General features: G+C 58.4%; 2 protein-coding genes across 6 annotated transcripts in view; one reads left to right on the top strand and one right to left on the bottom strand.

Annotated features, from left to right (window-relative positions):
- SMG6 (SMG6 nonsense mediated mRNA decay factor) overlaps nt 1-16,501 on the top strand; it is a 227,424-nt gene extending 210,923 nt beyond the window's left edge. For all 4 annotated transcript variants that reach the window (XM_053893381.1, XM_053893382.1, XM_053893383.1 and 1 more), the window contains 4 exons: nt 7,747-7,900; nt 10,864-11,075; nt 11,385-11,466; nt 14,677-16,501. In XM_053893381.1, coding sequence (XP_053749356.1) covers nt 7,747-7,900; nt 10,864-11,075; nt 11,385-11,466; nt 14,677-14,807 — 579 coding nt within the window. In that variant the 3' untranslated portion in view covers nt 14,808-16,501. The remainder of the gene's footprint in view (nt 1-7,746; nt 7,901-10,863; nt 11,076-11,384; nt 11,467-14,676) is intronic.
- A 144-nt stretch (nt 16,502-16,645) lies between these two features.
- HIC1 (HIC ZBTB transcriptional repressor 1) lies at nt 16,646-21,282 on the bottom strand. Of its 2 annotated transcripts, none has more exons than XM_019429735.2 (2): nt 21,120-21,282; nt 16,646-19,651 (listed from the first exon to the last, which is right to left on the bottom strand). In XM_019429735.2, the coding sequence occupies exon 2, from the start codon at nt 19,629-19,631 to the stop codon at nt 17,490-17,492; it is 2,142 nt and encodes a 713-aa protein (XP_019285280.1). In that variant the 5' UTR covers nt 19,632-19,651; nt 21,120-21,282; the 3' UTR covers nt 16,646-17,489. The 2 variants fall into 2 exon arrangements, with proteins under 2 accessions (XP_019285280.1, XP_019285279.1); XM_019429734.2 differs by lacking the exon at nt 21,120-21,282 and adding an exon at nt 20,008-20,279.
- Nucleotides 21,283-25,228: the final 3,946 nt, after the last annotated feature.

Genomic DNA, 25,228 nt, shown 5'->3' on the forward strand with positions numbered 1-25,228 from the left:
TCATCTATGAAACGAAAGTGGTAACAGCACCTACCTCAGAATGACAGTGCGTGTAAAGTGCCTGTCCAGACACTAGTGCCCTTCTGCCCGGACCACAACACTAACCGTCCTCTCCTCTCACTGTCCCCTGACGTGCTCTACCCTGTCCCACTCTCGGGTCTCAGTCCATGCTGTTCCCTCAGACCAGAATACCCTTTTCCTGCTCCACATTTCCTATTACCTGTTGAAACTCTAGTCTTCCTTCAGTCCTCAGATGAAACTTCATCTCCCCAGTGAAGCCTTCCCTGATACCCCTCAGGAGGAATTCATCCCTCTCTGCTCAGTGTTCCTGTGGCACTGATTTATGCTTCATTTCTGAAACTTGTATCATGTCTCGTATTACAGTTATTTCTGGACGTGTTCCCCACCCACCCCACCCCCACTGTTGTACTGTGAACTCCTTAGAAGCAAGTACCATGTCTCCATCTCAGTGTGTAATAAGTGGTAGTGGAGCATCTGCTAGGCTAGGGGTCGGGGGACACAGGACCAAACCAAAGAAGTCCCGCCCCAGAAGGTGCAGGGTGTACAGTGAATGGAGGAGCCAGTGATTTGAGGCGTCAGCGTGCACTGTGGCCAAAGGGAAGTACAGGATGCTGTGGGAGCACATGCCATGGGGACATGGCCTCGTCAAGAGCGCCTTGCTCAGCTTGGCCTCTCCAGCAACAGGCAGTGCATTGCAAACCGGAGGTCTTGTATGAATCTTGCTTGACGTCTGGTGCCTGGGGCTGCCCCTGCTCGGGAACTTTGTTCCCCCCGTCACCTCCTTCAGAGCAGGCTGCTCGGGCCTGGGCACCACAGGCCTGCTATGGGCCAGCTGGGGTTTGGGTTGCTGTGGCCCCTTTAAGAACAGGCCCCACATGCACCACTGCTGGCGGCCCTGCCTCCTGTCAGCCTTCTTCCTCCAGCCTCACAGCCACAGGAGGATTTCTCAGCAGAGGAAAAATTCCCCCCTTCCTTCCCCCCCCCTTTTAATGCCCGGGGCCCTTCACTTCCATAATTCTTCATTTTCCAGCCTTGAACGTAAGCCAGACACATCTGTCTGGCCATATGCGTGAACCCTGGAGTCTGTGCCGAGGTGGCTGTAAAACAGGGCCGGTGAAGGCCCTTCTGGGAGAGCACACACATGTGTGTGCCCTCGGGCCATTGGCTCCCAGCCCAGAACCACGGGGCTGCTGCACTCCAAACCCATGTTAACCTTTTCTTATTTTTCCTCTTTTTGTTTAATTTAAGGGGGGAAAATCCCAAGGAAAAGGTATAAATTGTCCTGGGAGTGGGGGAGAGGCTCCTAGCTGGAGAGGCCATTATTGTTGGCAGGTACCTGGGTCACACTAATACAATAAGGAAGAGAGGAGCATCGGGTGAATTAAGATTGGAGAGATGGGCTGTAAATTACACTGCTCTGAACTCCATCAGTCTCCAGGGGTGTTAACCGAGAGGTGTAAGGCAAGTCCCCAGCTCCCGGCGCCTTTTACAGATGCAGCAAAACAGGAACCACACATGTTTGGGGAAGGGGATATGAAGATGGAGTTGAAAAAAATCCTCCTGGCCCCCATGATGGCTATAAAGTCCAACTGAGATCTGGGGCTGTAGCCACACCCCCACTTCCCTTCTCCCACCTAGACCCCTGGGCCCAAGCTCATCTGTGGGATGGGGGAGGTGAGGCCTAGCCTCCCTCCGCAGCCTGTCCCTCCCCGCTTCCGGCCTTGCACAGAGGCTGGTGAGTGGGGCCGACTGGAGGTCAGAAAAGGGGTGTGGGCAGCTCTCCGGGCCTGTGCAGCTGGAGCCACGGCACCCAGGCAAGTCCCTGAATACTGAGGGGCCAAGACCGCCCACCTGGGACCTTGAGGCCACGCTCTCTGGCTCACCCCAGGCTTTGCCTGTTGCCTGAGACACCTCTTCACATTAGGTCGGTTCTGCCCACCTGGATGCTTTCTGACCGAGTCCTTTTCATTCCCATTGCCATTCTTGGGAGGTGTCTGGAGACCAGAGTGCCAGGTACAAGGTTTGTCTGGGCAGTTGGTCTGAGGTGTTTCAGTCCTAATCAGGCCCCTAGGGCTAAGCAGTCACTGAAAATCCGCCTCTAGGCATGAGGCGTGGCCTCTTGGCACCTCATCCTGGCCCTGTGAATCCTCCCCCCCCCCCCCCCCCCCCCCCCCCCCCCCCCCCGCCGCTTCCACGAGGCTTTGCTGTGATTTGTGCTGCTGTCGGGCGGGGTCGGGTTTCCTGAGCAGTTGCAAACATCCCACCTGAAACATAACAGGCTCTTCCTCTGGCCACAGCTATTGTTTCCCTCGGCATTATGGCCACAGTCTTGCTCTGTAGCCAGCAATGACATGTGTTCTGAAAATAGCTTGGCTCCCCTGTCCCCCTTCCCGCCCACCCACCCTCCTGAAGATGCAGTCACTCCTTTGTGGTGGCCCCAGGAGTTTCACTCTAAATATAGCTGCGGCCCATTCACACTGCCACCCAGCTGGGGGAGGGTGGTGCTGTGGAACAATGGGGCACACACAGAGCCCCCCACACCTGTATGGAAGCTAGCGGAAGGCAGACACTCAGCCCTGGCTCCTAGCTGTCGGAGGCAGGGTGGGAGCCACTGCACTACCAGGCCAGGGGCACGTTCACGCCAAGGCAGGAAAGCACATCAGCCTGCAGAGCCAGGCAGCCGCCCGCCCTACTCGAGCCATTCCAGAGCCCGCTCCAGCTTCTCCACAAGCTGTGGCGCTGGGTCTCCAGTTTGCTGCAGCCACTCTCGCCTCCCTGGCTCCTGCAGCGTCCACAAGGTCCCGACCTCCTACAGAATGAACCCATGGGCTGTTGGCTGGAGCAGCACCCTTAGGCTAGTACTGCTTGGAGCAAACCCAGAGGTGTCATGCTCACCCCCGCCACTCCCTCTCCGTCAGGAAAAGGCACACCTCCTGGGCATTCTCAGAATGAGAGTTACCGGATAAAATCCAAGTCGGATTAGCCATAAGATGCCCTCCAGCTCTGAGATTCTGTGATTGAGCTCATCGAGCAAGGTATTGTTGAAGAAACTATAGGAAAAGAAGACCATTCTCTTTGAGCTCTTTACAGTCTAGTTTGAAAATAAAATCAGTCCTCATAAAACTATAAGAAGCAGCAAGCAACTCATCCTGATCATAACTTTTTTGGGTGGTTTTTGGTTTTTGGTTTTTGTTTTGGTTTTCTTGTTTGGTTTTTGTTTGGTTTTTGTTTTTTCTGATTGTAACTTTTGAAAAGAAAGCAGGCACACGTTAAGTTCTGTGGCACTGACTGAACATCCAGAGAAGGGATCCTAAACGGAGACTTCCCCATGAGCACCCACCCTACATGACGATGTTTATCATGCCAGGGGTTTACCAGCCCCTGGTGCTGCCTGCTCTCTTTTGATAGCAAATGCAATATCTGTTCCCTTTGGTTTCTGTGGCTCGAGAAGGAACTGCCTGCCTGCACTGTCAGTGGTTATCTCACCAACTATTCCTATTTTTTATTTCATTTCCATTTTTCCATTTTTCATTTTTAAAAAAGCTTTCTATGTCATTAAAGAAAAAAAGACAATAAGAGTACCATGAGTCTTATCATCTTATCACAGAAGTTAACAACCCTGTCTCTCTCCCCTCCCCATCTCCAGCTCTGCTCCCGAGTGGTTTCCCCAGATAGTTACCCTCCTGGATAATCTAAGAGGTGAAAAATGGAGCTGGTCAGGAGGAAGGGAAACTGACACTTGTGAGGTTATTTATTCATGTATCAGGCATTTTCCTAGATACTTTCACATACAAAATGAGCACAGAAATTTGCTGTGGCACAGAACTTCTTGTTTCTGGTGAAGACATTGCTCTGGCCAGAGAGGCCCAGGGATAAATGATTCCATCACCCAGTAGAGGGACGGGAGCAGCCACACTCCCTGTGGAGTCCTAAGCGGAAGGAAGACTTAAGAGGGCCTTCTCTCAATGTGGCTCTGCTTCGTGACTTGGGTTCTTCAAGTTCCACAGCTCCTGTGTGAGCTAATTGCAATACCTTTTATTTGTAATTCTCAGTGTCCCAATTTTCAGTGGGTCAGCATCCCCAAAACATTCCCACAGTCTAGAAGGAACTTAACCTATAAAGAGCCCTTCTCCCAAGCCTGTTAGCTTCCTCATTAGATGTTACTGTGGATTATCTCTTTCCCAGTTCCCCACTGCCTTGCTCAAGGATGCTCTCATACCTCAGAGAAAGTTGGCTACTTAGCACCTTCCAGAAACAGAATTGAGTTCTTTTTTTCCTTCCACACTTGATGACAACTCGGTTCCTACTACCACTGGTGTGATTCAAAGTGTCCGTGCTTTCCTTGGGTTCCCAGTTCATTATCCAAGGACCATCGTGGCCCAACCTTAGCTGCAACGAGAAGGGTTCCAGTGGACCTCTCCTTCCGGGTCAGCACACTTGACTCCAGGCCAGGGCCAGTCTGTCTGAATCACAGCATTCCAGTTGAGCCCCCCTCACCCCCACCAGAGGCTTCTGCAGCTTTTTACTCATACAAACAAAAATAAATCTCACTACCGGCCTCTGAACTCCACAGCAGCTTGCTTCCCCCGTCTCCCCAAGCGTCCCATGGCTGTGAGTGGGGACTTGGCACTCTCCCCACCGACATCACTTTTTCACTCCCTGCGCATCCTGTGTCCTTCTCTCACCGTGCGACCCAGAGATCGGAATGGGACGTGACGGCCGGCACAGGCGCCGTGCACAGCTGCCAGGAATCTGACGGGTAAAATCTGGAAAAGTTAGGAGGGCAAATGCTAAACACACACACACACACACACACACACACAGCACCACTCAGAGGGCCGGAAACACAGACACCCGCAGAAGAGGGCCTGCAGACTCCCGGTCCCTCTTCCGTCTGCCATTCTTTTGAAAGGTACTGGGCCAGTCTCATGACCCAGGTATGACACCCCCCAGAGACCCACAGGTACCCCAGGAGAAGGGGGAGCAGCTTCATTTAACCTCCTGAGACTCCGTGAGGGCATGTGGGGAACAGGAAGCAGTTGTGTGGTGACTCACTAGGCAGAGCCAGGTTAAGGGAAGTTGTCTGCGGGCGTCCCTGGGACCGGATGATGGCAGCACAGCTCCAACCACCCTCATACAGCTTGACCCCACCCCACCCCTGGGGAACCAACGAGGTTGCCACCTCCCTGAGAGCCCGCACGGCCTTTGTTCACCTTTCTGGCCCTGAGCCAGAGGTCTGAGAACTCAGACAGCTAGAGCTTCCCTGTACCCTGCTCCTAGGTGTTTCTTCCGTCCTGTCATCAGAACACACAAGCAGGCTCTTAGCCCTTGGCCTCCCTTGGTCACCTGGCTTAAAAAGGCCAGCTTTCTAAAGGTGGGATGGTTCAGGGTCTCAGGAGCTCATTATTGTTCACGCAGGGTGAGGAATGGCAGCCAGGTCCTCTTCTTTAGAGTCAGAGCAGAGCTGGCCTATCATTTCTGCAGGCAGGAAAACTAAGATGTGAAGAGTCTTGGTGGGGCGGTGGCAGAGATCTAGTGCTCAGGTCCCTGAGCCCCTGTCCTCTTCCCAGCCAGGTCTCTGTTCTGTTCCTTCTCCTCCAGAAACACAGAGATTTGGGGGCTTGTGATACCAGGAAGAATGTTCCTGGAGTGGAAAAGCTGGATAGAGAACAGCAAGATCTGGGGAAATGAACAGCTGGAATGCTGCCGCTCCCCATGAGGAGGAAGAGTAGAGCCCCTGTTCTTCTTCTTTTTTAATTTTTTTTTTTTTTTTTTTTAACATTTATTCAGTTTTGAGAGAGCACAAGCGGGGAAGGGCAGAGAGGGAGACACAGAATCCGAAGCAGGCCCCAGGGTCTGAGCTGTCAGCACAGAGCCCGATGTGGGCCTCAAACTCACAAACTGCGAGATCATGACCTGAGCCGAAGTAGAATACCCAACCAACTGAACCACCCAGGCGCCCGCATTAGAGTGCCTGTTCTTACAGAACACCCGAGCCGCTAAATAGTGGCTTATGTTAATTCGATATGAAGAAAAAATAAATTTTTTAAAAAATGCCACAAGGGGAGTTTAGTGGACTGGGTATCATCGTGCAATTGGTCACCCCACAGGGAGGGACTGCCACCCGAATCCCCCGAGAAGATGGCCGGCAGCAGGGGTGCTTTCCCCTGCTGAGGCGACAGCAGCAGGATGACTTCGTCAGACTGGGCCTCTCAGCTGCGTTTCTCATGCCTGCCTGTGGCCTGTGGCCTGTGCCTTCCACCAGCTGTGGTGGCAGTGGCAGCAACGACTTACTCATAGGAAGAGGTCCCCAGTAGGTCACAGAGAAGCCACCCCCAGCATTCAGAGGCATGCCCTTTCAGTTTTACTGTCGTTGCCAGTGAAACCCAAGCACCTTCCTCCCTGACTGTTAGCGGCCGGGGCCAGCACTGTGGGACCCGGCTCGGTTGGCACGCACACCAGTCCCCCTGCTCTGAGCCTGTGTCTGTGTCCTTGCTGGTTGGTGTGTGGCAGAAGATCAGGAGAGGGCGGGACAGGGCTGGGACCTGCTAGCCTGGTCCCTGCCAGATTTGTGTCGGTGCCCTCCTGCTGTGCACCCAGGGAGCACACCGTCTGGGCAGGTGCCAGCAAATCATTTTGCTTCTTGGCCATGGTCCCCACAAGAGGAAGCAGCACAATAGTGACCATGTTCTGTAGTGACAGACCCAGGGCCTATCTCAGAGGGCCGCTACCACTCGGGGCTGTGTCAGACTTGAGAAAGTCGGGCTTTCACAGATGTGCGTGGAGCGTCCCTGAAAGATGTGAACGTCCATCAGACAGACAAGCCTCCAGGCCATGTGGTCTTCGAGGGGTGGTGCCCAGACCACTGGTGCTGAGTGAGTTGGTTTTTTAGCGGCGCACAGGAGGTGCTTTGGCTTTTTATTGTGCAAGTATAGCTTGCACTAGTAAACTTGATAACCGTGGTTATCATTGCTTAAGAAGAGGCTAAGCCAAAAATAGTTGCCTTAAAGTCAGTTTCATGAAAAAACACCAAGTAAATAATCATACAGGTTGTGCAGAGCAGCGGCAAAGGAGCACAGGTAGAACACAGGACTGATGTTGAGGAAACACTGCTGCTGGGCGGGGGGCGGCTGATCTCATCAGCCTGGGTGTTGCTCTCTGTGAGCATGTGAGTTGGGTCCAAATCCATCACACCGTATGGACTCCTGCTGCTGTGGGCATTAATAATTTGTTGTCAGCATCACTGTTTTTGTATAGCCTTTGAGTTTAACCTTTGTTTTCTGGCCATCCAGTGAAATAAACTGAAATAACAAATGCACTCTATATAAAGTGTTCGCGCCGAGCAGTACCCCTCTATATGCTGCCTAGGTAATGTGTGTGAAACCACTTTCCTATCCAGGGAAGCTGACTCCCCCTTGGTGATTTTTAGCCCAGGGTCTGTCTTTCAGAAACCTGTAATTTTTAATACCATCGGGGCTTTCTCTGGCCGAGGCAGGGTTTTAGTCACACGCTGTTCCTCAGGCCATCTAGTCTGTGTTGATTGTTATTGCAGTATTTTGCCCAGTCCTTGGGCCCGTCCCTCAGGCCTGACAGGGACTGGCTGTCCCTCTGGAGCGGGGAGAGTTTCAGGAGGCAGGATGCTGACACACTGTGTAGTCAGGGCCCTGGCTCGTCCACCCACTTGCCTACTCACTCTGGCTCACTCACCGTTCTGTGTCCCTGTAGGCTGTCCTGGAGGACCAGAGTCAGATGAGGCAGATGGAGCTCGAGATCAGACCCTTGTTCCTTGTACCAGACACCAACGGCTTCATTGACCACCTGGCCAGTCTGGCACGGCTGCTGGAGAGCAGGAAGTACATCCTGGTGGTGCCCCTCATCGGTGAGTCAGGCCTGAGCAACCCTGCACGTGCGCAGCAGCCCCCTCTACACACATGTCCCACGGCCCGGGGGGCTACACAGGCAAGGGAGCCCCGCGGCGTGCGTATGACAGGATTTGCAGGGAAGTAGGGTGTGCGTGGGGCAAGGAAAATTGTTTAATAATCAGAGCAGCTCAAATTATTATGGCTGATCCATGGCTTAAACTGCTTGAGCAAATGGACTCCTGTGTCCCAGCAACCAGAGGCTGCATGAGCCCAGCCCTTGTTTTTATCCTTATAAAGCTTGCAGTAAAACAGCAAAGCTGGTTCCCGTTATTGGTAAACACTCAGCCCTGGCAGATAACGGCAGTGCTGCTGGGTGGTCTGGCAGGGAGGCTGGGAGGATTTTGAAGTGGTTAGATGCCTTTGGTCTGATTGTCTTGTAGCTTTTCATGATCATTCTGTTGGTTCGAGGTAGCATTCTTCTGGCCGGTGTCACCCTAAGGCCAGGCTGATGGAAACCCTCCAGAGCAAGCCCTTGGCTCATGCCTGTGGATTCCTGCCACTTGGGCCCTTACCGCTGTCTGGTCACTGGTGCTGGTGCAGGGTCAGCATCTCAGGACCCAGCTAGCTTGCTTCCACCCTCAGGCCAGAAGAGCCCAGCTGGGCTGTCTCCAAGGGACTGTCTAGGCACTGTCTTAGTTCTTGGAGCTCTATGGTGGGTCAGCCTGAGGATGGGCTGTGGGCTCTGGGCGCCTGGTATCCCTGATAGAGCTCATATAGCTGATGGCCATCCTGTGGAGGGAGAGGGCCTGGAAGGTGACTGGCTTTTCAGTGTCCCCTTCTCAGCAGCTGCTGGGAGCCAGTTCGGGATCCTTGTCCTCTGGAAAAGCTGCCAGACTGGCAGTCTGCCTGCCAAGCCACCTCTGACATCCATGCCAAGATGTTCCATTGGGCCTCCCCTCCTAGTCCCAAGTGTCTTAGTGCCAGATGAGGGTGGAAACAAAGGGCAGGAAACATCCGCCCCTGCAGAGGCTATAGAACCCTGGGGGGTTGTGGGAAACACGTTAGCACCACCTGAGAATGTTGGCACTGAAGCAGCCCTCGTCCCGCCTCCACCCTCCCTGTCTTCCTTCCCCCTCCCCATGTGGCCTGGCCAGAACCTCTAAAACCCAGGCCTTTAGACCTAAGGGAAGGCTTTCTGTTCTTCAAAAGTAGAGCAGCAAGACCATCAAGTTTTTCCAGCTTTCCCTCTTCCCTCACAGCGTCCTGGGGTGGGGCGGCTATCAGGATAACATGTCTTCGTGCTTTCCTATCCAGGAGAGTTTTAGGGGGAAGAAAGTGAGTAAGTGGTCACTTGTTTTGCTAGTGGTCAGGAAATGGTATAAACTGACAGAGGTTGCTGACATCTCAGGAGCCCCCTAAGACTTGGAAGGAGCCTCAGACACCATCCGAGGCTAGCAGGGGTTTTGGTCACCAGTACCGTCTGTGCCCCTACGGTGTGCTCAGGCTCCTTGTCCCTGAGGGATCTCAGGGAAGGCAGAGCTTCAAGACCTTGGCCTTGAGGAGCTTGTGGTTCAGTAGGGAAAGCCAGATATGGTAGGGAGGGAGCAAATATATGAGAAAACCCATAGGAGAGGGACACATGTAGAATAAATTGATGGCCCCCGTAGTTGCTGGGAAATGACGGCGCCACTACGGCAGTGAGGGCCAGCCTCTTTGAACCTTCTTCAGCTGGGCAGGGCCCTGGAATCTCAGGAGCTGTAAAGAGCACTCCTGTTCAGTGAGGCTCCCTCAGTGGATTCCCGCCCTGTGTCCAGAGCACAAAGGGTTAAGCAGACAGCTTTCCCTGCTTGTTTCTTGTGCTCTTTAACCTGCTCCTGCTCCTTAGGCCTGACCCTAGCATCGAGAAGCCCCGCCTGGTGCAGAAGCACAAACAAGCTTCCCCTTTGAAGCCTGTTTAGTTTGGAAGCAGGAAAGGAGATTTTGGGATGGAATACCAGTTTTTCGTGTTTGATGTTCTGTTTGCCGTACCATACACCCGTCCACCACCACTTCCCAGCCTCAACCATACATTGTGTGGACATGTAGCAGCCTCAAGTTGCTGAAAGCGTGGGCATTGTGTGTGTGTGTGTGTGTGTGTGTGTGTGTGTGTGTGTGTGTGCGTGTGTGTGCATTCCCACATGGGCCCTTTCCAGAAAGTGTCTCTGAATACCCAGACAGTGAGTGCCAGGCTCACCATGGAACAGCATGCTCATGCCGACTCCCCGAGCCATGAATCATTGCACTGAGGAGAGGCCTCAGACCCCAAACTCTCCCGGAGCCCCCAAGGAGTGCATATTTCCCACTTGACCTCAGGCTTTTGGCTGGAATTTTGGAAAGAATCTTCACCAGAAAATGAAGCCGTGTCCCAGACACATAGGCAGGCAGACACATACACACACACACATACACACACACAAACACGTGCAGTATCAGCGGAGTGTCTGTGCCAAGGGCATGGTTTGAGGGAATACCACGGCCCCTGCAAGTAAGGCCGTGACTGTTGCTTCCCACTTGGTGACCTGCCTACACTGTGCCAGGGGATAGTGTGTAGAACTCTGCCCCTTGTGAACTTCTGTGGTTGGGGGTCCAGGTTGATGAGGGGGCTGCCTCTTGCCCTGTAGCAGCTACCCTTGCCTCTCTTGAGAAACTCTTTCAATTTGATCCTATAACTAAGGAATGTGATGGAGGGGCCAGGTTTCTTCTTCTGAATACAGCAGCTCCAGAAAATCCGTGTAAGTTCCTTCTTGGAGGAGGGCGGGGCCCGGGGGAAGGCGCAGAAAGATAGAACTCTGTGTAAAGTCTGGGACACTTCTTGCCTCCCAAGTTCTCCTAAGCATCATTGGAAGACTCCTTTGGGCAAGATGGATTCTGTGGTCTGGGAAGGGGCTGGCTGGGAGTGAGCCTAGGGAGCTGATAAACTTGTGGAACTATGTCTCATCAGTGATCAATGAGCTGGACGGCCTGGCCAAGGGGCAGGAGACAGACCACCGGGCTGGGGGCTATGCCCGTGTGGTGCAGGAAAAGGCCCGGAAGTCCATCGAGTTCCTCGAGCGGCGATTTGAGAGTCGGGACTCTTGTCTGCGGGCCCTGACCAGCCGTGGCAATGAACTGGAATCCATCGCCTTCCGCAGTGAGGACATTACTGGCCAACTGGTAAGACCTGTGGCAGAAAGGGAGAGCCCACAGTCTACCTCAGAACAGGGTCTCCGGGAAGTCAGGCAGCTCAGGCAGCCTAGGCAGCTGAGGGGGACAGCCACCATTGAGGCCCAGGAGGGGCAGTTCTGTGTCCCCTAGATCACTCTTGGCACAGTTGGACCCAACCAAGCAGGGCCTTGACGTGTATGGGAGGGACTCCGGGATGTGATCCTCCCCAGGAACCCCAGAGGCAAAAAGTATACCTGTGCCACCTCCGAATGGCGCCCCCTCCTGCCCAATGGCCCTTCTCACACTTTCTTCCTCCAGGGTAACAACGATGACCTGATCCTCTCCTGCTGCCTCCACTACTGCAAAGACAAGGCTAAGGACTTCATGCCCACCAACAAAGGTACAGCTTTGCCTCTGCCTCAGGATCATCCACCCCCATGCCCTACCATCCTCAGTCCTAGGAAAGGGTTCCTCCACCACCAACTCTGGCCTGGGAAGTTTGATAAATCAGAGGTCAGATTTGATGCAAGCCTGAGGCCAGACTCTGGAAATCCAACTTCCCTGTCACAGCTTCCCCCACTCCCCGGTGGACCCTGGGCCAACTAGGGGTGGACCTAGCCCAGGAAGCAAGGCTCTAGGCAGGGAGCTTTCCCACTCGGCATGGATCCATTTCCTTTCTTGGGTCCTCAGTGAGTTCTCTGACAGCAAGAATGTCTTTATGATTCAGTGTAGCTTATTCTGGCCATGGTCTCCTGAGCCCAGCCCTCTGCAGCTCTGAGAGGACAGTCCCCAGTGGTCCCTGGGGCCCACCTCCCTTTTCTTGGCCGTGTTCACACTCTCAGTTCATCCCTGAATGTTTGCCCTCTGTCAGGCCGGTGACGGAGGTACTTTCCTAGTGAGTAGTGGGCCTTCTCTTCCTGTCTCGGTGTCATATGCCATCACACTTTGGGGGCAGGTGACAGCTTGAGGACTGAGCCCTCAGCCCAATTTTCAAGACCTCTTTGGTGACTGGAGTCCTGTCTTTGGCCCAAAGACCCACCTTGGGATGCTTTTCCAGGGGCTTGAGCACCTCATTCTCAACCCAGAATGCTTTCCTGCATGGCCCCTCGGAGTCAGCAAGGCTCAGGTGTTTTCTGCTCCTGGCTTCCAGGAGTCTGATGTTTCCTCCTAGGATGTCCTAGCTCCGTGTCTACAGACTTGGTCATTCTTACCACTTGGTCTCTGTCTATGTATAGGTAACTACATCCTATCCTTTTCCTTTAGCCGTTGTTGCTCATCTCCCTTCCCTGTTCAGTTTCCTACCCTGGCTTCCAGACTAGTCGGGGCACTGTCTTCTCCCCTGCTGCTCCTACCCGAGTCTCTGCACCAGGGGCTGGTAATGAACCCACAGGTGCTGTTCAGCGGGGTCCTGCCATGTGGCTTGTACATTCTGGCCCTCAGAGCCAGACCTGGAGCAGTGAAGTGATCAAAAGGAGTCCTGGCTGAACCAAACGGGGGAGCTTGTGTTCTGCTCCCAGGCAGCTTCCTAGAGGGGCACCTTCTGAGAGAGAGGAAGGCAGGACTGCAGGCCTTGTTGGGAAGTGTAGTTCAGATACTGCTGCGGCCCCACCCAGCCTCAGAGCTGTTTCTTTCTCAGCAGAGACAAATTTTGGCTTTCACCCTACTAGTCTCTCCACCCCCCACACACACTTCACCCTAAACAGCCTACAGGAACCCATTGCCATCCTGGGGACCGCCCCTATCAGAATTACATCAGCAACGGCTAGTGTAATCAAACCCCATTTGTCAGTGTGAATTCTTAGCAGATTAACTTGTCAGATTCACAGAGAAACCGTCACTAAATGTTTATGTGTAAACGATGTTGAATTTTAAAATCATGTGGATTATGGCGGATGGGGCCTGACAAGATGACAGTCTCTGGTTTCTAACAAAGTGAAGTTACCAGTGTCAAAACAGAGGATGTTTATTGTTAAAAATGTCTGAAAGTATCCACAGAAACCCCTGCAGACCCCTGCCAGCAACGCAGGGCCTTAGTCAACTGACCTAAGGTCTGGGACTCTCTTGGTCCGAGCCCCAGGGCAGGAGCGGTGGGGCTGCCTTGAGCAGCCAGCTGGGAACCCCACATTAGCACAGGCCAGCACCACCATGCCAGAGGGCCCAGGCCCAGGCAGTTGAGCTCCAGCTCCAGGCCTCCTCTCTGCTCAGGCGGCCATCCTCTCCCCATCTGCCCACCGCAGCCCCTCACCTCCCACCCCTCCTCCTTCCACCTCTCCTCTCTGCTCCCCACCCCTCCTCCTTCCACCTCTCCCCTCTGCTCACCAGCGTCCTCAGCCTCTCCCTCCCTCTTCCCCCAAACTCCTCCCAGGCTGACGGCCAGTTCTCAGCCTCCCTGCCTGGAGCTGGCAAGCCTGAAACCGTTCAGGTCTGACCTGGACATTTGCGATTGCCCAGCCCCGCCAGCCCCCCGCAGTCAGCAAGCCCCGCAGGACACTTCCTGTGCCTCACTGTCTGCCGGACCTCCGTCAGGAAATACCCAGCCTGGGACTGAGGGGTGGGCCTGCCACCAAGCGGCCTGCCCAGGGGTGGGGATGTCACTTGTGTGGGTACTTGGCCCTGGTTGAATCTCCCCAGTACATTAAGAGGTTAGGAAATTAGGGGAAGAGAGGTAGTGGAAGACATCTTGCTAAGAGGTCATCTAAAAAGAACAAAGGCTGCCTGTGCTGATATAGAAAGAGCTTTAAAATATGTAAAATTTGAATAAAGTAAATATGGCTAGTATGATTATAATGTAGGAAAAAAGCTTATGTAACAAGTATACGTACTCACACGTGCATAAAGAAATCCGAAAGCACGCACAGATCGAGCCCTCGGGAGCAAGACAGAGACACATGAAGGGAGACAGCTGGATGGATGACTGTGACTTTTCCTTTCCTTTGTCCTCTTCTCTACTGTTCAAGGTTCTCACCATTTACGTGGATTACTTTCATGTAATGGAGGAAATCATTGGACTCTAGCTCAGGGCCACCTTGGCCGCGGCTCTGCCAGGGACCCTGGCCCTCCTTTCCTTAGAGCTCCCCTAAACTAACCCCTCTTCTCACATCTGGGAGCCTGGATACACTGTGGATTCCATCTTGAGCTTTCTGCCTCTTAATACTTAAAGCATTGGCCCGCTAGCCTTGGAGGGAGAGGATGTGCAAAAAAGAGAGTAGTAATTGTGAGTCCAGGACCAGCCATACAGTCAGAAGGAGTAGAAGGAAAGGGGCTCCTTCTACCCCTTCAGTTCAGCATCCTGGGAGAAGGGTCTGTGGAGGCCAGTGGCTCAGGCAGATCTCTAGGCAGGAGGCAACACAGCCCTGTGCTGGAGGCGGGGGTCTGAAGCACAAGGCCAGCGCTGGCCCAGCATGGTCCTCTCTAAGCCGATAGGGGAGGGGTACCCTCAGCCGATTGCGTGAGGGAAAGACTTACAGAAGGGCCAGGAAATGACCGGCCCTGACCCCTACGGGACCACATCCCCCCCCCCCCCCCACCCCAACCTCCAGAGAGAGGAGAGGCAGCTTGTGCCTCTGCCTCCTGCCCTCATTGAAGTCCTTCTGCTCTCTCCTGCCTACAGAGGAGCCAATCCGGCTACTGCGGGAGGTGGTGCTGTTGACGGATGACCGCAACCTGCGTGTGAAGGCACTGACAAGGAACGTGCCTGTGCGGGACATCCCGGCCTTCCTCACGTGGGCCCAGGTGGGCTGAGAGGGCCGCATCGGGGTCTCCCCCCGGAACCATTCCTGAGAGGCCACCAGGCGCCCAGTGTAGCAACGAAGATGCCCACGTGCCTGAGCCACCAATCCACCCAGACAATAAACCATCCTCTTCCAACCCACACCGTGGCCGTGCTGTGGGGGAGCTGCTCCTCACAGAGCCCCTCCTGAGGGTCGGGCGGAAGCTGCTGGGACCCTCCTGGGCTGCCAAGATTTAGCAGGGAGGTGGCTGGCTGCAGTGACAGCAGGTGGGTGAGCCAGATAGGCCACCCATGGTCTCAGCCTTTCTCCCTCCCCCTGTCTAGTTCAAGGGCTGGGGGAAGGCCTTCTCAGCACAGGGACTCAGACACTTTCTCAGCTGGAGATAGGGTAGGGGTTGCATTTCCATCAGGTGCAGGCGAAATGACAGGTCCCTTCAATCTTCAGAACCCCTGTCCTGAATGTGTCCCAAGAGGCTTTGGTCATGCCATGAAGAGAGTGCCCAGGGTGTGTGTCTCTCTCGGAGGCCTGGATTCCCCTAGGGACCCAGGTTGGGTTCTGGACACTAGATCCCCAACAGCAGCCCTAGGCCCCACCTTTCCTACCCCTACCCCCAAACACACATCCATCCTGCTGCTCTTCCTGTCCTTATCCATCTGAGTCCGTTACACTTTGCCACTCGTTTCCCCTTGGATGGTCATGGGTCTAGAGGGAGGGGACATATGGTCTCAGGCTCATGCTTCCTGGGTGGCCTTTGCCTGCTCCTCTCCCTCATTGGCCTTCCTTTTGTTCTAGGTCCCATTTCATGAAGTTTCTTCAGACTTTTCTCAGTTCCTCCCCCCCCCCCCCCCCACCTCTCTCTCTCTCTCTCTCTCTCTCTCTCCTGAATCCTCCCCTTGCCCCCCTTCCCTTTCTGGTGATGCCTCTCACCTCCCTGATCCCCTCAACTTCTTCACCTCAGGTCCTTGCCATGGGGGTTCCCACTCTGAATCTTCCTCCTCTGGTACCTCCTCTGATACCTCTTCCTTCTCTGTGGCAGGACCCTAATAAAGTGTTCCTGCCCAAACCTTTCTCAGGCCCCTGCGCTCTGAGAAACTTCCAGGCTCCTACAGCACCGCCTGAGGGTAGGATGGGCCAGTGCCTGAGAGGGGCATTGCCAAGCCTGGAGTTTTCACCCTTTCTAGCTTTGCCCTAGAAGAACTTGACACAGGGGCCTTTTGGCCTTTGAGGTTTTTGTTGCCTCTTAAGCTGGCACCTGTGTCCAAAGCCTCACTCGAGAGGCTTCCTACTGGGAATGGGTTCTCCCAAGCCAGGGACAGGGATGAGAGGAACTTGGAGGAAGACAGGGCCTTGAGGAGGAGCCAGGAGTAAATTTTGATGGGACCAGAGGGGGAATCCCCCAAAGCTCCCTGTCTGGACTGTACAGCCTGGCCAGAGGATGGGAATGAAGCTGTACCCTCCCTGAGGCCCCAAGATTATACCTGAATAAGGGGGTACTGTGCAGGAGAGCCACCAGTGGTTCAGGGGGATGAGTGCCCCAGAGCCTCAGAAGACGGACTCTTTGGGGTACAGGGTCCCAGCCTCTCCTTTGATATCCTCTCCCCTGGATGAAGGCCAATGACTGGGTGGGTGGGAGACCTGTCTCTCCTTTCTGCCCCATTTGCAGCACTGGTTTTGTTTCCCTTAATAAATTTTTAGTTATGAACATGCCTAACTCTTGCCCATCTGTCTCTGGGATCGGGGAGGGAAGAAGGCGCAAGTTTCTCTCTGCACCTGTATGAGGGGGTGTGTCTGGCCCCTCCACCCACCCAGGTCCTTGTGCAGGGCAGAAGAGAGGAACAGGGTCCAGGGTCCTTGGTTACTGCTTTATTGCTGTTTGGTTCGAGTATAGAAAATGGAAGCGGCTCTGGAAGAGCCTGTGTACAAGGTAGGAAATATACAAACTGGGGAGGAGGGAGCTAAAGAGACCACGTTCCAGCCCAGCCCAGCCTGGGCTCGAGGTGGGGGGCCGCCCGGGGCGCATGCAATAAATATGGTCCGGGGCCCCAGGGGAGGGGGGAGGACACCGCGGGAGTGGGAGACCGGTAGGCCAGGGCTGTCTCAGCCCTCGGACTCCAGAGGGAGGGAAGGGTTGGCCCTGGGGCTAGTGCCACTTGTGCAAAATGAGGAACTTCACATTATCAGTCCCGGGGCGGGCGGGAGCGGGGGGCGGAGGGGGGGCCCTCCGGCCGGCTCAGTCCCCTCCCCACTCCCCAACTCTGCCCGACGCTCCGACCCCAGCAGGGAGATTCACAGTGAGAATGGGTGTGGTCGCAAGGGCCGGAGGTAGGGCTGGGAGCGCCCCATCAGTGACACCCCTCCCTCCAAGAGCAGCGCGGAGCCAGGGGAGGGGGCCAACGAACCACAGGAAGAGGCGGAGAAGGGCCGGGGGTCTCCTTTGGTCAAAGCTGATATCAAAAATATAAATCTCCCTTCCCCCATCCCACCCCCGTCCCGGGGTTTCACCCCCCACCCCAACCCCCGGGCTAAGGCACAAAGCAGTGAGGCCAGGTGGGGCCGCCGCCACCGCGGCGACGCTGCCGCTGCTACTACAGTTGTCCGGCGCGGTGTGCCTGCTCGCGGCTGCCGCCGCCGCTCCCTGGGGCCACGGGCCGGGGCCACGCGGCGGCGACAAGTCGGGCCGGCATGAGGCGCTCTAGGTCGGGGAAAAACGGTCGATGGTCCGGCCGTCGGGTCCGGCGGCCAGGTGCGCTCCCTGGCTCAGCACCTCGGCCGCCTTGTCGGGGCTGAGGCCCAGCTCCGCGGTGAACTTAGCCAGCGGGTAGAGGCTCTCCAGCGCCACCTTGGGGTCGTGCAGGAAGTGCGTGGTCTGCGCCAGCAGCTCGGCCGCGGCTGCCTTGTCCTGCTGCTTCAGGCTCAGCTGTTCGGCTGTGAGGCGGGCCACAGCAAAGACGCCCTCGGGAAAGTCGAGCTTGCCCTTGCCGTCGGGGCCGGGGACGCCGGGTAGCCCCCCCAGACCCGCCAGCGCCCCGGCTGCGCCTGCCGCGCCACCCACGGCGTGCATTTTCATGTGGCTGATGAGGTTGCGTTGCTGTGCGAACTTGCCGCCGCACACCTGGCACTCGTAGGGCTTCTCGCCCGAGTGGATGCGCATGTGCTCTGTCAGGCGGTACTGGCGCGTGAAGCGCATGCCGCACGCGTCGCACGCGAAGGGTTTGAGGCCCAGGTGGCTGCGCATGTGGCGCGTCATGGTCCCGCGCTGCGTGAACTTCTTCCCGCAGATGGTGCACGGATAGGGCCGGGTCAGCCAGTGCGTCTTCTCGTGCTGCCGCAGCGTGGCCGGGTCCTTGTAGCTCTTGTCGCACGACGCGCAGCGGTAAGGCCGCAGCAGCTCGCCCAGGCCGCCCGGAGCCCCAGCGACCTTGTCCCCACTGCCTCCAAAAGGGGGCCCCAAGCCGGCGGCCCCCGCCGCTACCTCAGCCGCCTCGGCCCTGCCGTACAGCGCTTCCTCCTCCTCCACGTGAGCTTCCACGTGCGCATTCAGCTGCTCCGAGCTGGGGAAGCCCTTGCCGCACGGAATGCACACGTACAGGTTGTCACCGAAGCTCTCAGGCTCGCCATAGGCCAGGTGCGGGCATGGGTAGCCCTCGAGGTGGCCGCCGGGCGGGCTGGGGTCCTCGCTGCTGCCCGTCTCCTCGCTGCTGCTCTTGTAGTCGTCGCCGTCGCCGCCCGCGCCTGGCCCGTCCAAGCTGCCCTGGTAGCGCGGCGGCGCCAGGCCCAGTGGGGGTACCCCGGGCGAAGCGGCCGGGTCCCCGCCGCGCTCCTCGCAGCGCTCGCTGGGGGAGCCGCGCTCCCGGCCCAGCTCGTCGCCGTAGCTGCCCAGGCCTGGCTCGTGCTTCATCCAGCGATAGAGAAGGCTGGGTCCGTCGGGGCGGCCCGGGGGCTCGGGTCCCGGGCTGCCGCCGCCGCCACGGAACGGGTCCGGAGGCGGTACAGCCTCCTCCAGCTTCTGGAAGGGCAGCGGCGGCAGCGGTGGCAGGGCGAGCGGTGGCTCTTTGTAGGCTGCGGGGCCGGCGCTGGGAGGACTGTCTGGGCGCGGGGGCAGTTCGCGCTCGCCCGGCGGCCGCTCTGGAGGCGCGGAGCCCGGCGGGCTTTTCTTGGACAGGTCCAGGCCGCAGAGCGGGGAGCAGCGGCGCTCCGGGGCGCAGAGCGCCGAGGCCGGGCCGGGGCCCGAGGCGTACAGCTCCGCGCAGTGCGTGTTCACTGCGGCCTCGGGGCCCGAAGACGGCTCGGCGGCGGGCGGCGGCGGAGGCCCGGCTGGGGACGAGTAGCAGGCCTGGATGACGGGCGTGGCTGCCCGAAGGCCACGGCCTGGCCTCCCGTAGGGTGCATAACCGCCGCCGCCGCCCCCGCCGCCCCGCAGGTGGCAGTACTTGCCGTGGCGCTTGAGGCGCTTTTTGCACAACGCCACGAGGTCGGGGATCTGCAGGTAGCTGGCGGCGGCCAGCACGGCGCCCAGGCTCGGCTCAGCCCCCGGGGCCACGGCCGCTGCCGCCGCCGCCTCTGCGCCATCAGCCAGGCGGCCGGTGTAGATGAAGTCCAGCACCAGGCGGAACACCGCCGGGCTCACCATGTCATGGTCCAGGTTGAGCAGGTTGTCATGCACCACCAGGGACTTGAGGTAGGCGCTGCTGGCCGCCAGCACGTTCTTGTGCGCGCGGAAGAGGGCGTTCTGCACCACGATGATCACGTCGCACAAGAAGCCCTTGGTGCGCTGGTTGTTGAGCTGCAGCAGCAGCTGCCTCGAGTGGCCCGGCGCCTCCATCGTGTCCAGCATCGTCTGCCCAGCACACTCTCCTGCAGGGACACACAGCAGCCGGGTCAGAGCCTCAGGAGCCCCCGCTGCCTGTATCCAGCTGGGCACTTCTCCCCCACCCCCCACCCCCCACCAACTTCCCCTTCCCCTTCCCCTCAGCTAGGCAGGGGCATCGAGCACCGCGGCCTGGGCACTAGCAGAGGATCGGCGGCCTCCTAGTGTGGAAGCCTGGGCCGGTGGCCTGGACCAGAAGAAGGCGTAGGAGAGTGGCTGGTGGAGAGGGGGCCAGACTGGCCTGCACACCCAGGCCCGGAGGCCACCGGGCCCAGGGGCTGGGTCCTGGGGACTTCCGAGGAGAAAACTGTTTGGGGGAAGTGACCCCTTCGGAGACAGTTACCCGATTTGAGGAAAATGTCCGCTTCAGGAAAAGTCATTCAGGGCCGAGAAGTTTGCCCAACTGGGATATTAGGGAGCCGAGTAAAAAGCGCCTCCCGCCTCGGGAGAAGTTGCCCCAGCTGGGGGAAGTGATCCAGTGGAGGGGAGCGCGGTGCCCGCCGTGGCGCCGCCTTGCCTGGGGGCTGTCAGGCCCTCAGTTGGGGCCGGGGCGCGGCCGCGGCGCGGGGAGCGGAGGCAGAGGCTGCCGTGGCGGGCAGAGCACGAAGGCCGGCCCCGGCGCAGGGAGGGCGTTATATCGGGGCAGGAGGCTGAGGCAGGAAGCAGGTGGGGGGGAGGGGGGAGCCACGCAGCTCCCAGGGGAGGGAGGGGGCAGCGCCCCGGGCGGGCACGGCGCACAGCCGGCTGCGGCCCTGACCCCGGCCTGCGCCCCACCCGCGTCCCGGCCCCGGCCTCGGCCTCAGCTCTGCATTCGCGGGCCCGCGCCTCCCTCCCCAGCTCCCTTCGGCCCCTTCTCCGCGGGAACTCCGCCGCCCCAAACTTGGGGAAAAGTTTCCTAACTTCAGACAGGCCGGGAGAAGCGCGCCAGCCCCAGTCCCTCGACTCTCAGCTTTTCCTCTCGGCCCCCAATTTCGGCAGCCAGGCGGCCCTGGGGCCTGGGCCGAGCCCTGAACTCCCCTGCCCGCTCGTTCGTCTGCCCACCCTGTTCCCCGCCTGGCCCGCAGGGCCTCGCGGCCCGTTACCTGCGGCCGCTGCCCGACCCGGCTTCCCTCCCCGTGGCGGTGGCAGCTCCTAGCCGGCGCCCCACCCGCCCCGCTGCCAGGCGCCGAGCTGTGCCAGGGCAGCGCCCCTGCCAGCCCCGCCCGCCAGCTCCCCTTCCCTTCGCCTCTCCAGCCCATGTGCGGGCAGAGTCGGCCCCGGGCCGCTGACCCCGCCGTGAACCCGGCGCAGAGCAGCAGCCCGGCGGTCCTGAGTCCTCTAGGGGCGACACCCGGAGTCCTGAACGCCAGCCGCGTTGGGGCGCCCGCGCCGGAGGATGCGCCCGAGGCGGCCAGCGCGTGAGGACCGGGCTGTCCGGGTCCCCTGTCCCTCCCGGTCCCGAGTCTGAGGACCCACCTGGGGGGCATGTCGGAAGCCCCGGGCCCGGCTGCCGGCGGATCCAGGGGGGACGTGGCTGCGCTGCGCTGCCCTCCGCCCGCCGGGCCCCCGGTCGGTCTGTCCTGATGGTCCGTCCTCCCCGCGTCCTGGTCGCGTCTCAGCCCCGCCGCGCTTTCCGCACACTCTTATCTGGAGCGGCCCGGGCCAGCTCACGCTGCTGCAGCTATGGCGCCACCTCGCGGCCGTGCGAGGCTCTGCGCGACACAACCGCCACCTCCCTCCCGTGCACCTGGGTTGCGAAGCTGTACCGGGGAATGAGGTCTACTCGCAGGTTCACCCCCCAGATGTGCCCACGTGAGAACCCAGGCTTCAGAACTTAGAGCCCCCACAAACTCTGGGGTTTTGAGCTAAACGCTCCCATGTACATATTTCTAGATTCTCACATTGCCTCGGCTTGGAGAAGTCCTGCCCACATGGAGGGGACACTGGTGACAGTAGATGGGGGGGGGGGGGGGCGGTTATAGAAGTCCTAAGACAAAAGAAGGTAGACAAGATCTTTGCAGGTTCTCCTGACACATTCCTGGATGGGACTGTCCATTTATACCCACCCCACCCCCCAACACACCCACCTTCACTCAGCCACATGAGTTAGGTGCACACAGACAGCATAAACCTATTTGCACCCAGACCCTCTCCAGGCACTGACACCCGCAGGCACGCATGTTGGCACAAACACACACCTGCCCCCTTCTTAAGTTCAAGTCCTGGCTCTCTGGGATACTCAGGAGGCCGTCACATAGGGCCCTCCATGAGCCTGGGCAGAGCTAATCAGCCCCCCCTGAACTTGTAGGTTTCTGGAGAGACCCCAGGATATCCGACTGGGAATAGCTGGACAGCGCCTCTTGGTGGTCCCGCAGAATCGACCCCAGCCCCTAGATTCCCCGTGTGAGCCATTTTGAGGGACCTGCTTGCACTTGTCTCCAACACACTAACCCCAAAAGTGACAGCAGGGCCGGCAACCGGGGATCCCCGGGCAAAGTTCTGCACCCCACCGAGAAGGCCCGGTTCTTGAGGTGATGCCCTTTCTGGGAGGGAGGAGATCCTGCACTGGCGCGTGGGCACTCGCACGGCTACTCCGGAAGTGGCCCCGCGTGGCCCCGCCGCCGCACCGGGCCTGTAGTGAGTGCCGGGTCTCCACCGCCCCTGCTACGCCTCCTCCCCGCACCTTCTGACCCCTGCCCACACGTGGGGGGTGGGGTGGGGGGTGGGTAGTGGGTCCGGGAGAACGCCTGCAGCTTCTGATTGGCTGCGCCTCTCTCAGCTGTCGCGAGCGAGAGGCTGGGACGCAGAGTTACCATAGTAACCGATGAGGTTCGCCCAGATCGCGTCTCTCTAAGGCCTTGGAGAGCTTAGCAACCGCCTAGGGCCGCTGGGCGGGTGGGTGCCGCGCTTGCCGCCCCTCGCGCAGTCCTCCACCCCCACGCCCCCGCCAGAGGTAGTAGCTGAGTCACTCACTGAGGGGCCGCTGGCGCGGCCACTCGCGGTCCCTGACAGACACTAAGGTCTCGGGCGCCCCCCAGAGGCTCTCTTTCCTTCGCTGACATCTTCACGGCCTCGGGGCCATGGTCCCCGCCGGTCCTAAAGACTCCCACTGCGTTCTGACTCTGCCCTCACTCTGTTTCTACTCCGTGTTCTGGATCCATTTTATTCCAGTCCTCTCCTCCATCTCCCCACGGTCCCCTCGCTGGGGTTGCAGTGAGCTCCCAAGAATGAAAACGGTAGGTTCCGGAGCTGCCGCCTCTAGGGGAGATGGCCCCCGACATGTTGGCCGAGGGATGGATGTGTTCTGCACTGAGGTGGGGGGAATAATAAAAAGGTGTATGGAGTGCTGGAGAAAGGCAGAAAGGCTCCTCAGAAAACCACTCTTTAAAGATGGGCTTTGATGGATGAATAGGAGTTCTCCCCCCAGGTAGAAAGGCAGTCCTGGAGAAGAGAACCACAGGGACAAAGGTTGGAGGCAAAAAAAAAAGCAGGGGGCGGGGTGGGCGGGGATTCCAGGAGGCTAGATTCCAAAGGTTGTGCAGGACCTCTCCTGTAATCTTGAGGGGACCAGATCCTAGCCCCAAAAGGAGCCCCTCAGCCCAGTGTCTCTTTTGTGCAGTGTCCATTGTGCCCACTTTGATTTTCTTCAACACTCTCCAGGGATCCCCACTCCCTAAGTCAACTCATTGGCTCCATCCCTACCCTCAAGCTGTCCTTACATCTGTATGGGAGGATCTTACAGCCCTGCCACTAGCTTTGCTGTCTTCCTGTGGCCTTCACTCTTCTTCAGTCTTTGACCTTTCCCTCCCTCCCTAGTTTTTACCTAACCTACTAGCCTGGCACTGCTCCCCCGGCCCCCAATCCATCTCCTCCCTCTGAACACATTCACCCTCCAACATTTAGAACTTCCCTCAACTGATGGAGCCAGGATCATACATTTCCCTGTTCTTGTTCAGGGGAATTCTGCCCCACATGGCATAGGCCCTTCCTGTCAACTCATACCTCCAGAAACTCTAACTCCTCCGGGAAGTGGTCTTGCCCCTCCACCCTCTGGAGACCTCTCTCTGCCCTCCAAGCTGCTGAGCCCTTGGTCTCCTTCACTCATTATAACCCTCATATGAGCTCTGCCAGTGCCCACAAATGGGTCCTAAATGGGGTCTGCTCGGGGCCAGGCTCTGAAACTGACACCTCCGACCTGCCCTCCTCCCCTCCATTTGCTGAGGCTTCCTCTTCCACTCACCCCCTTCTCCTGCCACCTTTCCCACAGATCCCTCATGGAGGAACCCCTTGCTCAATTTCTGGGGGGTCCAAGCCACTTTCCTCAACTTTTGTGGGATCTCCAGCTCCTGACTGGTACCTGGACAACCCCCCTCCCCCGCCTCCCCAATAGGCCTTCCTTTCTAGGCCCAGACTCCTTCTAAAAGCTTCTGAAAGCCCTGGGCTCCTCCACTCTTCTTCCCTCATCTCCCGGACGCCACAGTTCTACATGCTGCCTTAGCCCCTCCTCGGGTGTAGCTTCCTCTCCGGTACCTCCTGCCCCAAGGTGACGGCACTGCAGTGGCCATGCGGGGTATAACGCCGCCGAGGGTCATCTTGCGACGCCACAGAGCCGTCGGGTTCAGGAACTGAGGAGTGGGAATGGGGGCTGCCCGGAAGGCAGGGCGCGAGGTGGGATTGCACCTCCAGGTGTCCCTGAGTGAATAAAGGAGTAACGGACCGTGCGCCCTCCCTGCACCATCCTCCAGCCGGCCCCCAGCCCGCAGTTCCGGAAAGTTAACCCTTTGTAGGCTGGCACAGGGGCCCGGGCGCCCCCTCCCTGTTCCTGCTTCCGTGCGCCTTCCTCCCCCTCCCAGCTCCCCGTCGCCTTGGTCCCCCCCCAACCCCCCGCCTTGCCACTATAAATAGCCCCTCTTCCCGTTTCCTAAATTCCCTGCTGACGTCTGCAGCGCGTCAGTGTGTAGGAGCCGCGGCCGCATGAATGAGCCGCCGCACGAGTACTACGCGCGCCTATAAAAGCGGCGGCGCCAGCCCGGCTGCAGGAGGCGAGCGGGAGCGGGCGCGACGCGGCCCGACAGGTAAGTGGGACTGACCGGCCGACGGGCTACCGATGGACCGATGTACGGACACGGACAGGAGGGCAATGAGGAGACCGGCAGGCGGCAGGTTGGAGGCCCCCTACGGGGTGGGGTTGGGAGCAGGGTGGGGGACGAGGATCCCCACGCAGCTGGTGGAGCCGGCCGGAGGCGTACCCAGAACCCCGTGCAGCAACCTGCCCGCGCCCGGATGAAGACGCAGCCACTTCGGAGGAGCATCGAAGAGAGGACGGACCCCAGAGTCCCCGCGACATTTCCTGGGGCTCCTGCGCCATCCTCCCAAGAAAGTGGGGCGAAGGTGCTGACGCCCCAGGCGAGGCGCCCCCTCCTCCCCCTCCCCGCAGCGCGGTGACTCAGCCTCGCTGCCCCCGGCCGGCTGAGCCGGGCCGCCGGCAAAAGACAGACGCCCACCTTCCCGCCGACCCAGCCACGGCTCTCTCGGGACCCCTGCCCCGCATCCAGCCAGGCACCCCCTCCCCGTCCCATCCCGTC

The sequence above is a fragment of the Panthera pardus genome, unplaced genomic scaffold (genome assembly GCF_024362965.1).
Source record: "Panthera pardus isolate Hobbes unplaced genomic scaffold, ASM2436296v1 HiC_scaffold_3, whole genome shotgun sequence".
Lineage (NCBI taxonomy): Eukaryota > Metazoa > Chordata > Mammalia > Carnivora > Felidae > Panthera > Panthera pardus.

Coding starts and splice junctions, on each gene's coding strand:
- HIC1 (XM_019429734.2), bottom strand. CDS start 20,044: ATGACTTTTCCTGAAGCGGACATTTTCCTCAAATCGG. Junction 19,652..20,007: donor GGACATTTTCCTCAAATCGG/GTAACTGTCTCC, acceptor GTGTCCCTGCAG/GAGAGTGTGCTGGGCAGACG.